The following is a 15998-nucleotide window of genomic DNA, read 5'->3' on the forward strand; positions in this document are numbered from 1 at the left end:
AAACTGTACTTATAAGATGTTCTGTCAAGGCCTGTGTATAAAGGTACATTTCCCTCCCTCCTTGTGCCCTAATGGCTGATGGCACCCCGTTAGTTTTTGGGTCGGAGCTGGGCGGATGGAGAGGAGAACTACGAGTATCAGTAGCTGACCTGGGTCCTATAAGGAAGCGGGGGCTTGTTTTTATTAGGAGCAACAGGGCCCCCTGTAGCTGATGCAAATCTGCTCTTGATGATGGCCTGGTTCATGGACATCATTAGCCCCTTCTCATGCGCAGAAACAGCCCTTGCCCACATCATGAGAGTGTGCGTGCCAGACTCTGGCACAGGCCTTGTTTGATATAGTTATCCTTCATAAAGGCTCAACAACAATAATCGTTTGTTCCTCTGACACCGGCATGTTTTGAATCACTATACATGCCAAGAATTCACCGGTGCTTTTTGTAACATTTCTTATCATAGTAATTGATGACATGTTCATGTTTCTTTATGTATGTTAGAGGTGTAGTGAAACTCCCAAATTCTATTAGCGTTTTGTGTATTCCAGGCCCTAATTGATTAAATAGGCTCCATTTGATCCAAACCTTGATACATTCTGAACATTGTCCCCATCTCGTTTTGTTTTACAGCCGAAGCAGATTGGTGATGACTTCTGTGGGCTGGTGTTGAACCAACCTCTTGGGGGTCTGCGGGTGATAGAAGGGACCCCTCTCTATGACGACGGCGTGGACGGTATGGGAGCGGTAACAGCCTACACCTATGGAGATCACTCCGTGGTGTTTGTGGGAACCCGAAGTGGACGCCTCAAAAAGGTAAGGGAGACATTCTGATTCTTTCTGTTCAAATGGGCCGATCAGTTATTCCCTGGCAGCTGTGTTACAATTCTCTACACGAAGCCATACCAGGTGAAGAAGGCCTGGGGGAAACCCTGGTGCTGTAGGCAGAGATGGGGATTTCACCCAACACCAACCACTTTGTCCGATTTCTTTTGCGCTGGGATTCAATATTTGTAGAACATTGCATGATACAGTACAGAATGCTTTTTTGGTCAAAAGCAGGCTTGAATATTCCGTGATATTTCTAGTGGAAGCCATGAGGGTCTTTTCTCAGTTGTCTGGATAAAAGAGTTCTGAAAATAAATGATATTTCTCTGGGTAGGAACTTGTTGTTGTGTAGATATGACCTCCCTGTCTTGAGTTGGTGGTAGAATCTGCTCAGCCTCCATCTTATTCTGAATGGATGTATTTTCTGTTGCCACTCTGCTGGGAGTTGACACAATGTTATCATCGCGGCTCAGTCATTTAAAATAGATGAAGAACATCAGTTAGTCTTTCTGGGTTGAAATGCTGGGTACTTTATATTCAATGGAAGCTTGTTTTGTCAGAATGATGTTTCAAATCCACATGTATTTTGTTTTGAATACCACTGACCTGGATGGCACTTCATTTCTGATCAAAGTAACATCAGGGGATCTTATGACATCAACTCTATAGAAATGTTACCTTCTTATTACTCTGTTGAGTTCATTGTAGTTCAACATGTTATGCATTATAGACTTTTGGATTTCTCTACAGTACCAGTCAAAAGGTTGGACACACCTACTCATTCAAGGGTTTTTCTTGATTTTTACTATTTTCTACATTGTGGAATAATAGTGAAGACATCAAAACTATGAAATAACACATATGGAATCATGTAGTAACCAAAAAAAGTGTTAAAACTAATCAAAATATATGTTTTATTTGGGATAGTTCAAGGTAGCCACCCTTTGCCTTGATGACAGCTTTGCACACTCTTGGCATACTCTCAACTACATGATTCCATATGTGTTATTTCATAGTTTTGATGTCTTCACTATTATTCTACAATGTAAAAAAATGTTTAAAAAAAGAATAATAAAAGAATAAAAACCCTTAAATGAGTAGGTGTGTCCAAACTAGATATTTCTTTCATCACACCTCCTCATGTGGATCTGTGGTTTCCATCCAGTGAACCTCAGACTGGCGTGGAGACAGAGTTGTAGTAGAGTACACAGTAATAGGTCTTTAGTTATAAGCACTAACCAATGACTTCTAGGATTCATTTAAAGACTACAATGATTTTGTCCTTTCATAACTGTCTGACATTGAAATGTAAAAACAGTTACTGGAACACCATCTAGAAGGACTTGGAACACCATCTAGAAGGACTTGGAACACCATCTAGAAGGACTTGGAACACCATCTAGAAGGACTTGGAACACCATCTAGAAGGACTTGGAACACCATCTAGAAGGACTTGGAACACCATCTAGAATTTTGGACATTCTGACATAATGATAACCCCGCTGAATGTGGCGATGCCTGGAGAGGGATACATTTGATGCTATTTCAGTCACTCTCCATTGGTTTTGTGGACAGGAGAACGCAGTTTGGCGCCCTAGCAGAGAGAATCATGGTCTACTCCCACAATGTTCTATGAAAAGAAAAACAGCCCATGACTCACCCTGCCCTCTGTGCCTACTGTTTACAACAATAACATTATACCAAATGGTGCTGCTGAGAATTGATGCCCTCACTTTCTTACTCGGCCAACTCCAAAACATCATCCCTCCCCTAGTGTTCTATTAGATTCAAACTAGTGTGTGCTATTGCTTATCTTTGACTATCGAGTCATTTAGTCTACTTTCTCGGCCTTTGAAATAAAAGCCTGAGATTGGATGAGAAGACATTTTTATAGTACAATCAGTAAGATAATGTTTTTTAAAAATGTATTGGAATCAATAATCATTCTCTTATAAATGCCTCAGTCCCTGGTCCTTGTATAAGTTAAATGGGTGGTCTGTCCCAGTTAACCATTTCATATGAGAGAAATTCCATGAGATCTTGGGCAGGATGTAGAGACTGACTTAGCTACTTTTCACTTGACACAGTGATTATAATGCTTGGGACAGAAATGAATTACACCCCAGTTCTGTGTTCTTACCATCCTATTCCCAGAGCAGAAAGTAAAATGTGCTCACATACACACTGAAAAGCATGGGCTTAGTTAGAAAGTCTTCTCCTTGGAGAGTAGTGTCGTGTTTTGTTTTCTATTCCGATTATTTATGAGGTCCCCTGTTGATACGTGTATCAATATATTCCCCACCTCCCATCTTCTTGCTTGTTGCTAAGATGACTGGGTCACAAGGCTATGTCTACAAGCCAAGTTTGGGGTATTTAGCCCATACTGATGACAGTATCTGTCAAGATGATTCAGTACCTAATATGTTTAAAAGATCTGCATTGATAATACAGAGAGATATTTAGGATCATCTCAACTGCGCATTATCCCATCTCAAGTTTTTAAGATGCTTTTTTATTTAGTTGTAATAATGACAATTACAACAATACTGAATGAACACTTATTTGAACTTAATATAATACATCAATACAAATCCATTCAGCCTCAAATAAATAATGAAACATGTTCAATTTTGTTTAAATAATGCAAAAACAAAGTGTTGGAAAAGTAAAAGTGCAATATGTGCCATGTAAAAAAGCTAATGTTAGATAAACGAGTAATATCATCAACCATGTGTAGTTATAACTAGTGATTATGATTGATTGATTGTTTTTTATAAGATAAGTTTAATGCTAGCTAGCAACTTACCTTGGCTTCTACTGCATTCGCGTAACAGGCAGGCTCCTCGTGGAGTGCAATGAGAGGCAGGTGGTTAGAACGTTGGACTAGTTAACTGTAAGTTTGCAAGATTGGATCCCCCGAGCCGACAAGCTGAAAATCTGTTGTTCTGCCCCTAAACAAGGCAGATAACCCACCGTTCCTAAGCCGTCATTGAAAATAAGAATGTGTTCTTAACTGACTTGCCTAGTTAAACAAAGGTATCAAAAAATATATTTTTAAATCTGCAAAATCGGCTCCCAAAAATACTGATTTCCGATTGTTATGAAAACTTGAAATCGGCCCTAATTAATCGGCCATTCCGATTAATCGGTCGACCTCTAATGCACATCATCATCATTAATTCATTAGGTGTGTAAAAACTGTAATTTGCATTATTTACTAGCACAGTTATAGGGATTGGGGATTATTTAATTTGTGAGTGGATTATGTGGTTGTGGTGCATGGATTATTGGGAAAGAAGAAGCAGGAGCCTGCAGAGGCCAAGCCCTGACAGGGAAGTCAAACATTCACACAATCTAAAAAGGGCTTATTCCCACCAGCCACTGGCTGCTTTGTTGTTAAACCCAATCTCAATAGAAACCCAATAGATTACAGTTACACTTAACAGAAAGTGGATATTGCACAAGTTTCATCCTGTGGGTGTTATGTTTTTAATGTTGTCCGGTGAAATGCTGCTCTGAGGGATAGATTGTTGTGGCCCAGTGTGGAGTATTAGACTACCTGCCATAATAGGGAGCTAGAGAATGCAGGAGGAGGCTATATAATCGCACCATATCTCCTCCCAGAATGGCTTGTTTGTTTTGGCAAGAGATCAGAGAACACAAGCCGCTTTCTGGAGCCATGCGGAAATTACCCATGAGCCCCTAGTATTTCCTGTCCCCTACCAATGTCTTTCACAGTGGCGAGAGAGAGAGAAACCAGCGTTAGGTCTAACTGAGAATATGAAAATAATAATAATTTTAAGATGTGAAAACGGAGCTGAGCGCTGCTTTGAATGTATTCGTGTTGATTTCTGAGATAATACTTTGAGGCAAACACAAAGGGACATCATAATTATAAGGTTATAATCATGAGTGAACGATGATTGAATCTGATTGATTTGATTTCACACCTGCAATCTTGTGCAGGTAATGAACAGCTGTGTCCTTGTTTGGGATTCTGTTAATTCTATTACACACTATTGTGCAGGTAATGAACAGCTGTGTCCTTGTTTGGGATTCTGTTAATTCTATTACACACTCTTGTGCAGGTAATGAACAGCTGTGTCCTTGTTTGGGATTCTGTTAATTCTATTACACACTCTTGTGCAGGTAATGAACAGCTGTGTCCTTGTTTGGGATTCTGTTAATTCTATTACACACTCTTGTGCAGGTAATGAACAGCTGTGTCCTTGTTTGGGATTCTGTTAATTATATTACACACTCTTGTGCAGGTAATGAACAGCTGTGTCCTTGTTTGGGATTCTGTTAATTCTATTACACACTCTTGTGCAGGTAATGAACAGCTGTGTCCTTGTTTGGGATTCTGTTAATTCTATTACACACTCTTGTGCAGGTAATGAACAGCTGTGTCCTTGTTTGGGATTCTGTTAATTCTATTACACACTCTTGTGCAGGTAATGAACAGCTGTGTCCTTGTTTGGGATTCTGTTAATTCTATTACACACTCTTGTGCAGGTAATGAACAGCTGTGTCCTTGTTTGGGATTCTGTTAATTCTATTACACACTATTGTGCAGGTAATGAACAGCTGTGTCCTTGTTTGGGATTCTGTTAATTCTATTACACACTCTTGTAACACCGAGCAAGATGCATTCAGCTGAAACAACTGTAATATAATCAACGGTTTGCAAAAAGCATTGAAATATAGATAGCACAGTGGCGACAATATAGCAGTGGTTGGTTGGTATCATGCACCTCCCCATCACCACTGTGGAGGAGGCTACAGTGAGACATCTATTACTGCTGAAATAGGGAAAGGCCTTTCTGGATCACATAATCTGACTCAGCAACAGGCTGTGTATGAGACCAAGGTTGTCAGGTGTATTTTATTGCTTGTGCTGGTGCGGTGCCACTGCTGATGTTATTGTGTGTGTGTGTGTGTGTGTGTGTGTGTGTGTGTGTGTGTGTGTGTGTGTGTGTGTGTGTGTGTGTGTGTGTGTGTGTGTGTGTGTGTGTGTGTGTGTGTGTGTGTGTGTGTGTGTGTGTGTGTGTGTGTGTGTGTGTGTGTGTGTGTGTGTGTCCGAGTGTGTGTGTGTGTGTGTGTGTCCGTGTGTGTGTGTGTGTGTGTGTGTGTGTGTGTGTGTGTGTGTGTGTGTGTGTGTGTGTGTGTGTGTGTGTGTGTGTGTGTGTGTGTGTGTGTGTGTGTGTGTGTGTGTGTGTGTGTGTGTGTGTGTGTGTGTGTGTGTGTGTGTGTCCGAGTGTGTGTGTGTGTGTGTCCGAGTGTGTGTGTGTGTGTGTCCGTGTGTGTGTGTGTGTGTGTGTGTGTGTGTGTGTGTGTGTGTGTGTGTGTGTGTGTGTGTGTGTGTGTGTGTGTGTGTGTGTGTGTGTGTGTGTGTGTGTGTGTGTGTGTGTGTGTGTGTGTGCATAAACTGTTCTAGTTTTTGAGTGCTAGCCATCTTATCTCGTCTTCCAAAGGGAACTCATGCAAATCAAGTTTCCAAGACAGTTTTTAATAATAATTTGTTTTAATATTAAAGCTAAAGCAATAGTTTGTTTTGTTGTTGGCTTTTCATAATACTGGAAATATTTAATAGCTGGGACTCAATAATAAATACTGCCATAAGCTGAGAATATATTGAATATATTATTAAGATTCAACATTTTACTGTAGTGGCAATCCATAGCACAGTAGTGATGGGGGGAAAATCTATACATTTACATATTGCAATATTATTTTGGCCGATATTATCTTGATACTTTGACTCCAAGTAATTTAAAAAATTTTTTTACATACATCATATCGGTACTTAAGTATCATAATAATATCGTATCGTGAGGTCCCTGCCAATTCCCACCCATATAGGACATTCAGTAAGATCTGACCATCCTATAGGTTACCCCCCCCCTAACAGTTTATATGTACAGCAGTAGACAAGCTGTACAGGTCAGGCGTTACCTGTATGACATGGTCTGCACCCCCGTGTGTGTGTAACCTTTATTTAACTAGGCAAGTCAATGTCTCCTGTTCTATTTTCCCTGCGTCTGTCCTGAGTGGCGTCAGCCGCAAATTGGAATGGAAGCTAATTCAGCAGTATAAATCAGTGTTGGGTGAATGGGCTGTGAAGCAGGCCAGGGCCCAGATTTACGAGCCGTCCCAGCCCACGGCAGGTTTGATCGTGGGGAAATCTGTTTGCCATAAATCCCCCGGTCCAGAACAAGGCTGAGTGATGTTGGGTCTGGAGAGCAGGGGCCATTGTTCTCCATGTGTTGTTGATGCTGGTGTATTGATGCTGGAGTGTTGATGCTGGAATGTAGATGCTAGAATGTTGCTGCTGGAGTGTTGATGCTGGAATGTTGCTGCTGGAGTGTTGATGCTGGAATGTTGCTGCTGGAGTGTTGATGCTTGAGTGTTGATGCTGGAGTGTTGATGCTGGAGTGTTGATGCTGGAGTGTTGCTGCTGGAGTGTTGATGCTGGAGTATTGATGCTGGAGTGTTGATGCTGGAGTGTTGCTGCTGGAGTGTTGATGCTTGAGTGTTGCTGCTTGAGTGTTGATGCTGGAGTGTTGCTGCTTGAGTGTTGCTGCTGGAGTGTTGCTGCTGGAGTGTTGATGCTGGAGTGTTGCTGCTGGAGTGTTGATGCTGGAGTGTTGCTGCTTGAGTGTTGATGCTGGAGTGTTGCTGCTTGAGTGTTGCTGCTGGAGTGTTGCTGCTTGAGTGTTGATGCTGGAGTGTTGCTGCTTGAGTGTTGCTGCTGGAGTGTTGATGCTTGAGTGTTGCTGCTTGAGTGTTGATGCTGGAGTGTTGCTGCTTGAGTGTTGCTGCTGGAGTGTTGCTGCTTGAGTGTTGATGCTGGAGTGTTGCTGCTGGAGTGTTGATGCTGGAGTGTTGCTGCTGGAGTGTTGCTGCTTGAGTGTTGCTGCTGGAATGTTGATGCTGGAATGTTGATGCTGGATTGTTGCTGCTTGAGTGTTGCTGCTGGAGTGTTGCTGCTTGAGTGTTGCTGCTTGAGTGTTGCTGCTGGAGTGTTGCTGCTTGAGTGTTGATGCTGGAGTGTTGATGCTGGAGTGTTGATGCTGGAGTGTTGCTGCTTGAGTGTTGCTGCTTGAGTGTTGCTGCTTGAGTGTTGCTGCTTGAGTGTTGCTGCTGGAATGTTGATGCTGGAATGTTGATGCTGGATTGTCCACTCACATGTAAGGGAGAGTTCTGAAGAGCTTTTGCTACAATATCTCTATTAGATCATTGTCGTGTGGAAGTGTGCCAAGTTTGTTATATTTCTATGGCATACATTTGAGATTTCTTGTGGCTTTTGATTCTGTTTGGATGGTGTTCTTATGGTGAAGAAAGAATTCCTGGACTTGTGCTGCTTTTCATTGACATTTTCAAGGTTGTCGAGCAATTCAAGTAACGTCTCACAAAACATACGGTTGGTGATTCATAGAAATGGCTAAGCAATCAGCCTTTCCAAGGGTCAAGGGATCAAGTGAATTTCTGACAGGTTTTAGATCCTGAGAATCTTGTGTTGAACCTGAAAAACACTAACCACTAACCAGCTATTCATTAACTAGAGATTCCTCTGCCTTTTTTGAGAGGTCTCAGTTCCATTAATGTTTACTACATACAAAAATCTAACGTTGAAATATATGTACACCTTCACACTTTGCATTATTAGCAATTTCTTCTGAAATAAGCTCAAATTAAATAAACATTTGTTTGATTTACAACTGCACGGGACCAAGATTTTTTTTATTTTTATACATTTTTCACTTCAAAGTAAAAACAATTGCCTGATCTTAATTATTTAGGATTCAAATGAATTTTTGAGGCAAGTGATTCTCGTTTACGGTGTAATTGATATCATCTGTGTTAAGTTGCAGGTGCCTACCGGGTAAAAATAACTATTTAACCAGTTTTGAAAATAATAAACGAAACATTCACATTGTAAAGTGTAATTTATACACTACCGTTCAGAAGTTTGGGGTCACTTAGAAACGTCCTTGTTTTGAAAGAAAAGCACATGCTTTGTCCATTAAAATAACATCAAACTGATCAGAGATACAGTGTAGACATAGTTAATAATTGGAGTGGCAGGGTAGCCTAGTGGTTAGAGCGTTGGACTAGTAACCGGAAGGTTGCGAGTTCAAACCCCTGAGCTGACAAGGTACAAATCTGTTGTTCTGCCCCTGACCAGGCAGTTAACCCACTGTTCCCAGGCCGTCATTGAAAATAAGAATGTGTTCTTAACTGACTTGCCTGGTTAATTAAAGAAAAAAATAAATTACTATTGTAGCTGGAAACGTCTGATATTTAATGGAATATCTACATAGGTGTACAGAGACCCATTATCAGCAACCATCACTCCTGTGTTACAATGGCATGTTGTGTTAGCTAATCCAAGTTTATCATTTCAAAAAGCTCATTGATCAATAGTACCCGCAAAACAACAGTCTCAACATCAACAGTGAACAGGCGACTCCGGGATGCTGACTGTCCTGAATCAGGACAACAGTTTTCAGCTGTGCTAACATAATTGCAAAACGGTTTTCTAATGATCAATTAGCCTTTTAAAATGACTTGGATGAGCTAACACAACATTGGAACACAGGAGTGATGGTTGCTGATAATGGGCCTGCACGGCTATGTAAATATTCCATTAAAAATCATCCGTTTCCAGCTACAATAGTCATTTACAACATTAACAATGTCTACACATTATTTCTGATCAATTTCGATTTTATTTTATTAATGGACAAAAAAAATGTACTTTTCTTTCAAAAACAAGGACATTTCTAGTTGACGCCAAACTTTTGAACAGTAGTGTATAGTTGACCACAACTGTAACGACATTGTAGACAATCTCTCTGTTGCCCCAGTAACTACCCAACACACGAGTAGCAGACTAGTAGCATACCTCTCAACAGACCATCAGTTCCCAGTTCACCAGTTCCCATCAGCTTTGCCATGCCCAGAGTGAGCTGTTGTCCTGTTTGACAGGAACACAGGGTTCGGGAGAGCCAGAGAGGAAGGTCGCTGCTGTGGTGGTGAGAATGGGAGAGACAGGAGAGCTGTTAAACAGTGGAGAGTTTTAGATGTGGTTGGGGGACGGGGACGGGGGTATAGCTTCCAGATGTGTATCTCATTCTCTCTACCATCTTTCCTTCTGTATTTAACTTCTTGTGATGAAGCTATGTTGCTGACGGAAGAGCAAAGTGGGCTTGTTTTTACTCTATACTTGAAATATGGGGATGTATGCTACGACAAGTATCTATTAAATACAACATAAAGGGTTACTGAGTTGTACCTGGCTAAAATGGGAGTTGAGTCCTTCACTGGCATGACATTGTTCACTACTGTAGTAGACTGTTACTACTACTGTACAGTGCATATCCTGTTGTTGTTTATCTCATTATAATCTCTCAGGAATGATCTCTTTACCGCTCTGATCTGTCTGACACAGGTACAGTATCTCATCAAATCAAGCTTTATTTATACAGCACATTTCAGACATGGAATGCAACACAATGTGCTTCACAGGGAAAATAACAAATAAAGAGCAAGGAAAATAAAAGCTGAAATATTTACTACAAACTGCCCAAATCTGTCCCTCTTGGATATGTCCTCGTCTGAGCACATTCTTTTTTCTAATTGAATGGCGTCCCTCTCATAACTTCATTAAGGTCACCGCTGCCATCATCGTAAATGTACAGTGTTTAGGAGCAGCACTTAAGCACCTGTGTCTGGCTGTCTGCTATAAAGTCTCAGTCCTCCTGCCTCCCGCCTGGTGAGTCAGAACCTGCCTTCAGTAGGAGGGAAACATTTCTCTTCATCTTTACGACTTTCTAGGCCATTCCGTCATGAACGGGAACAGTTTCTAAAAAATCTTCCACAAGAAAATGATGTTTTTTTTTCTCCAGTTGGTCAAGATGCAATGTAGCTGCAAAAGCCTGGCTCTGCCTGCCAGACACATTCCCTGCTGTCCTGCTGTCTCTCTGGCTCTGACTGCAGGCTCTAGCATCAGGCTGGACGTAACCTTGGTAGTCTGCTGGGGTAACGATCCAGTAGGTTTATCGTTTGTCTTCTTCTTCTGTGACCCCACATATCAACCTCCCTGCTGTTTCTGGACGATGAAAGGTCATCATGAGTCAAGATGTATTATGTTGACAAATAAGTGAGGCATGCTGAAATTGCATGAATATATTTGTAGAGGCCCAGGAACATCCCTTTCATAAGATGTTGATGATAGGCTAATGCTTTTGTAGAAACACTGTAGTGATGTACCGTGGCATAGCTCATCTGTCATTACCTACGAGGAATTCTCCACTACCCATGATTACATTTTGCTGTTAAACAACAATGTTGCCGTTTTAGTTGCAGCATGTGTGTGAAATTTCTTGGCAACCGAGAGTCCCGAATTAAGAACATGGTACTTTATTTGACCTTCAATAAACACTGTTTGGCCTCATGAAATTTCCCTGCAAATGTTCCCCTCAAGACAAGGGCTGATTCGAGATGAGTTATTTAATAAAGAGGCCAACAAAGACAAGCTCTGTCTTCCTGACCTGTATGATACGACTACACGGTTGTCCCCCTGACCAACACGGACCCTATTCACTCTCGCCAATCTACAGACGACCCTGCTGTGGATTGTGACCGAGTATGTCAAACCTCCACGCTCCTGCTAATGCTGTAAATGCATCAACATACCTCCAGAGTTAGACTTTCAAACGGTTATGTTGAAAAGGTTTGGAGAGTGAAACTGAATTGACCTTGGAGCCTCTTTGATTCTCTGGATGAAGTCGTCAGCACAGTACAGAATGATGTGGATTTTAGGTCTACATCTCTGCTACTGTTATGGAATGTCTTATTGGTCGTTTGTGTCTTGTTGTGATGAGTGTGTCCAGATAGAGCTGGTGTAACTGATAGAGATAGAGCTGGTGTAATTGATAGAGATAGAGCTGGTGTAACTGATAGAGATAGAGCTGGCGTAACTGATAGAGATATAACTGATAGAGATAGAGCTGGTGTAATTGATAGAGATAGAGCTGGTGTAACTGATAGAGATAGAGCTGGCGTAACTGATAGAGATAGAGCTGGTGTAACTGATAGAGATATAACTGATAGAGATAGAGCTGGTGTAACTGATAGAGATAGAGCTGGTGTAACTGATAGAGATAGAGCTGGCGTAACTGATAGAGACAGAGCTGGTGTAACTGATAGAGATATAACTGATAGAGATAGAGCTGGCGTAACTGATAGAGATATAACTGATAGAGATAGAGCTGGCGTAACTGATAGAGACAGAGCTGGTGTAACTGATATAGATAGAGCTGGTGTAACTGATAGAGATATAACTGATAGAGATAGAGCTGGCGTAACTGATAGAGACAGAGCTGGTGTAACTGATAGAGATATAACTGATAGAGATAGAGCTGGTGTAACTGATAGAGATATAACTGATAGAGACAGAGCTGGTGTAACTGATAGAGATATAACTGATAGAGATAGAGCTGGCGTAACTGATAGAGACAGAGCTGGTGTAACTGATAGAGATATAACTGATAGAGATAGAGCTGGTGTAACTGATAGAGACAGAGCTGGTGTAACTGATAGAGATATAACTGATAGAGATAGAGCTGGCGTAACTGATAGAGACAGAGCTGGTGTAACTGATAGAGATATAACTGATAGAGATAGAGCTGGCGTAACTGATAGAGATAGAGCTGGCGTAACTGATAGAGATAGAGCTGGTGTAACTGATAGAGATAGAGCTGGTGTAACTGATAGAGATAGAGCTGGCGTAACTGATAGAGACAGAGCTGGTGTAACTGATAGAGATATAACTGATAGAGATAGAGCTGGCGTAACTGATAGAGATGTAACTGATAGAGACAGAGCTGGTGTAACTGATAGAGATAGAGCTGGCGTAACTGATATAGATAGAGCTGGTGTAACTGATAGAGATATAACTGATAGAGATAGAGCTGGCATAACTGATAGAGACAGAGCTGGTGTAACTGATAGAGATATAACTGATAGAGATAGAGCTGGTGTAACTGATAGAGATATAACTGATAGAGATAGAGCTGGCATAACTGATAGAGACAGAGCTGGTGTAACTGATAGAGATAGAGCTGGCATAACTGATAGAGACAGAGCTGGTGTAACTGATAGAGATATAACTGATAGAGATAGAGCTGGTGTAACTGATAGAGACAGAGCTGGTGTAACTGATAGAGATATAACTGATAGAGACAGAGCTGGTGTAACTGATAGAGATAGAGCTGGCGTAACTGATAGAGATAGAGCTGGTGTAACTGATAGAGATATAACTGATAGAGATAGAGCTGGCGTAACTGATAGAGACAGAGCTGGTGTAACTGATAGAGATATAACTGATAGAGATAGAGCTGGTGTAACTGATAGAGACAGAGCTGGTGTAACTGATAGAGATATAACTGATAGAGATAGAGCTGGCGTAACTGATAGAGACAGAGCTGGTGTAACTGATAGAGATATAACTGATAGAGATAGAGCTGGCGTAACTGATAGAGATAGAGCTGGCGTAACTGATAGAGACAGAGCTGGTGTAACTGATAGAGATATAACTGATAGAGATAGAGCTGGTGTAACTGATAGAGACAGAGCTGGTGTAACTGATAGAGATATAACTGATAGAGATAGAGCTGGCGTAACTGATAGAGACAGAGCTGGTGTAACTGATAGAGATATAACTGATAGAGATAGAGCTGGCGTAACTGATAGAGATAGAGCTGGCGTAACTGATAGAGATAGAGCTGGTGTAACTGATAGAGATAGAGCTGGTGTAACTGATAGAGATAGAGCTGGCGTAACTGATAGAGACAGAGCTGGTGTAACTGATAGAGATATAACTGATAGAGATAGAGCTGGCGTAACTGATAGAGATGTAACTGATAGAGACAGAGCTGGTGTAACTGATAGAGATAGAGCTGGCGTAACTGATATAGATAGAGCTGGTGTAACTGATAGAGATATAACTGATAGAGATAGAGCTGGCATAACTGATAGAGACAGAGCTGGTGTAACTGATAGAGATATAACTGATAGAGATAGAGCTGGTGTAACTGATAGAGATATAACTGATAGAGATAGAGCTAGCGTAACTGTTAGAGACAGAGCTGGTGTAACTGATAGAGATAGAGCTGGCGTAACTGATATAGATAGAGCTGGTGTAACTGATAGAGATATGACTGATAGAGATAGAGCTGGCATAACTGATAGAGACAGAGCTGGTGTAACTGATAGAGATATAACTGATAGAGATAGAGCTGGTGTAACTGATAGAGACAGAGCTGGTGTAACTGATAGAGATATAACTGATAGAGATAGAGCTGGCGTAACTGATAGAGACAGAGCTGGTGTAACTGATAGAGATATAACTGATAGAGATAGAGCTGGTGTAACTGATAGAGACAGAGCTGGTGTAACTGATAGAGATATAACTGATAGAGATAGAGCTGGCGTAACTGATAGAGACAGAGCTGGTGTAACTGATAGAGATATAACTGATAGAGATAGAGCTGGCGTAACTGATAGAGATAGAGCTGGCGTAACTGATAGAGATAGAGCTGGTGTAACTGATAGAGATAGAGCTGGTGTAACTGATAGAGATAGAGCTGGCGTAACTGATAGAGATAGAGCTGGTGTAATTGATAGAGATAGAGCTGGTGTAACTGATATAGAGATAGAGCTGGTGTAATTGATATAGAGATAGAGCTGGTGTAACTGATAGAGATAGAGCTGGTGTAACTGATAGAGATAGAGCTGGCGTAACTGATAGAGACAGAGCTGGTGTAACTGATAGAGATATAACTGATAGAGATAGAGCTGGCGTAACTGATAGAGATATAACTGATAGAGATAGAGCTGGCGTAACTGATAGAGACAGAGCTGGTGTAACTGATAGAGATAGAGCTGGCGTAACTGATATAGATAGAGCTGGTGTAACTGATAGAGATATAACTGATAGAGATAGAGCTGGCGTAACTGATAGAGATAGAGCTGGCGTAACTGATAGAGATAGAGCTGGTGTAACTGATAGAGATAGAGCTGGTGTAACTGATAGAGATAGAGCTGGCGTAACTGATAGAGACAGAGCTGGTGTAACTGATAGAGATATAACTGATAGAGATAGAGCTGGCGTAACTGATAGAGATATAACTGATAGAGATAGAGCTGGCGTAACTGATAGAGACAGAGCTGGTGTAACTGATAGAGATAGAGCTGGCGTAACTGATATAGATAGAGCTGGTGTAACTGATAGAGATATAACTGATAGAGATAGAGCTGGCATAACTGATAGAGACAGAGCTGGTGTAACTGATAGAGATATAACTGATAGAGATAGAGCTGGTGTAACTGATAGAGACAGAGCTGGTGTAACTGATAGAGATATAACTGATAGAGATAGAGCTGGCGTAACTGATAGAGACAGAGCTGGTGTAACTGATAGAGACAGAGCTGGTGTAACTGATAGAGATATAACTGATAGAGATAGAGCTGGCGTAACTGATAGAGACAGAGCTGGTGTAACTGATAGAGATATAACTGATCGAGATAGAGCTGGCGTAACTGATAGAGATAGAGCTGGTGTAACTGATAGAGATAGAGCTGGTGTAACTGATAGAAATAGAGCTGGCGTAACTGATAGAGATAGAGCTGGTGTAATTGATAGAGATAGAGCTGGTGTAACTGATATAGAGATAGAGCTGGTGTAATTGATATAGAGATAGAGCTGGTGTAACTGATAGAGATAGAGCTGGTGTAACTGATAGAGATAGAGCTGGCGTAACTGATAGAGACAGAGCTGGTGTAACTGATAGAGATATAACTGATAGAGATAGAGCTGGTGTAACTGATAGAGATATAACTGATAGAGATAGAGCTGGCGTAACTGATAGAGACAGAGCTGGTGTAACTGATAGAGATATAACTGATAGAGATAGAGCTGGCGTAACTGATAGAGATAGAGCTGGCGTAACTGATAGAGATAGAGCTGGTGTAACTGATAGAGATAGAGCTGGTGTAACTGATAGAGATAGAGCTGTAACTGATAGAGATAGAGCTGGCGTAACTGATAGAGATAGAGCTGGTGTAATTGATAGAGATAGAGCTGGTGTAACTGATATAGAGATAGAGCTGG

The 15998-nt window shown here is 41.2% G+C and overlaps 1 protein-coding gene across 5 annotated transcripts in view; it reads left to right on the forward strand.

The window, feature by feature from the left end:
• Nucleotides 1-15998, forward strand: part of plxna3 (plexin A3) — a 194003-nt gene that overhangs the window by 9898 nt on the left and 168107 nt on the right. For all 5 annotated transcript variants that reach the window (XR_006840871.1, XR_006840870.1, XM_046364908.1 and 2 more), the window contains exon 3: nucleotides 626-808. Coding sequence is in view for 3 of the 5 variants with exons in the window: in XM_046364908.1 (XP_046220864.1) it covers nucleotides 626-808 (183 nt within the window). In the remaining 2 variants the exon portion in view is untranslated. The remainder of the gene's footprint in view (nucleotides 1-625; nucleotides 809-15998) is intronic.

Source organism: Oncorhynchus gorbuscha, linkage group LG10 (assembly GCF_021184085.1).
Source record: "Oncorhynchus gorbuscha isolate QuinsamMale2020 ecotype Even-year linkage group LG10, OgorEven_v1.0, whole genome shotgun sequence".
In the NCBI taxonomy this organism is placed as follows: Eukaryota; Metazoa; Chordata; class Actinopteri; order Salmoniformes; family Salmonidae; genus Oncorhynchus; species Oncorhynchus gorbuscha.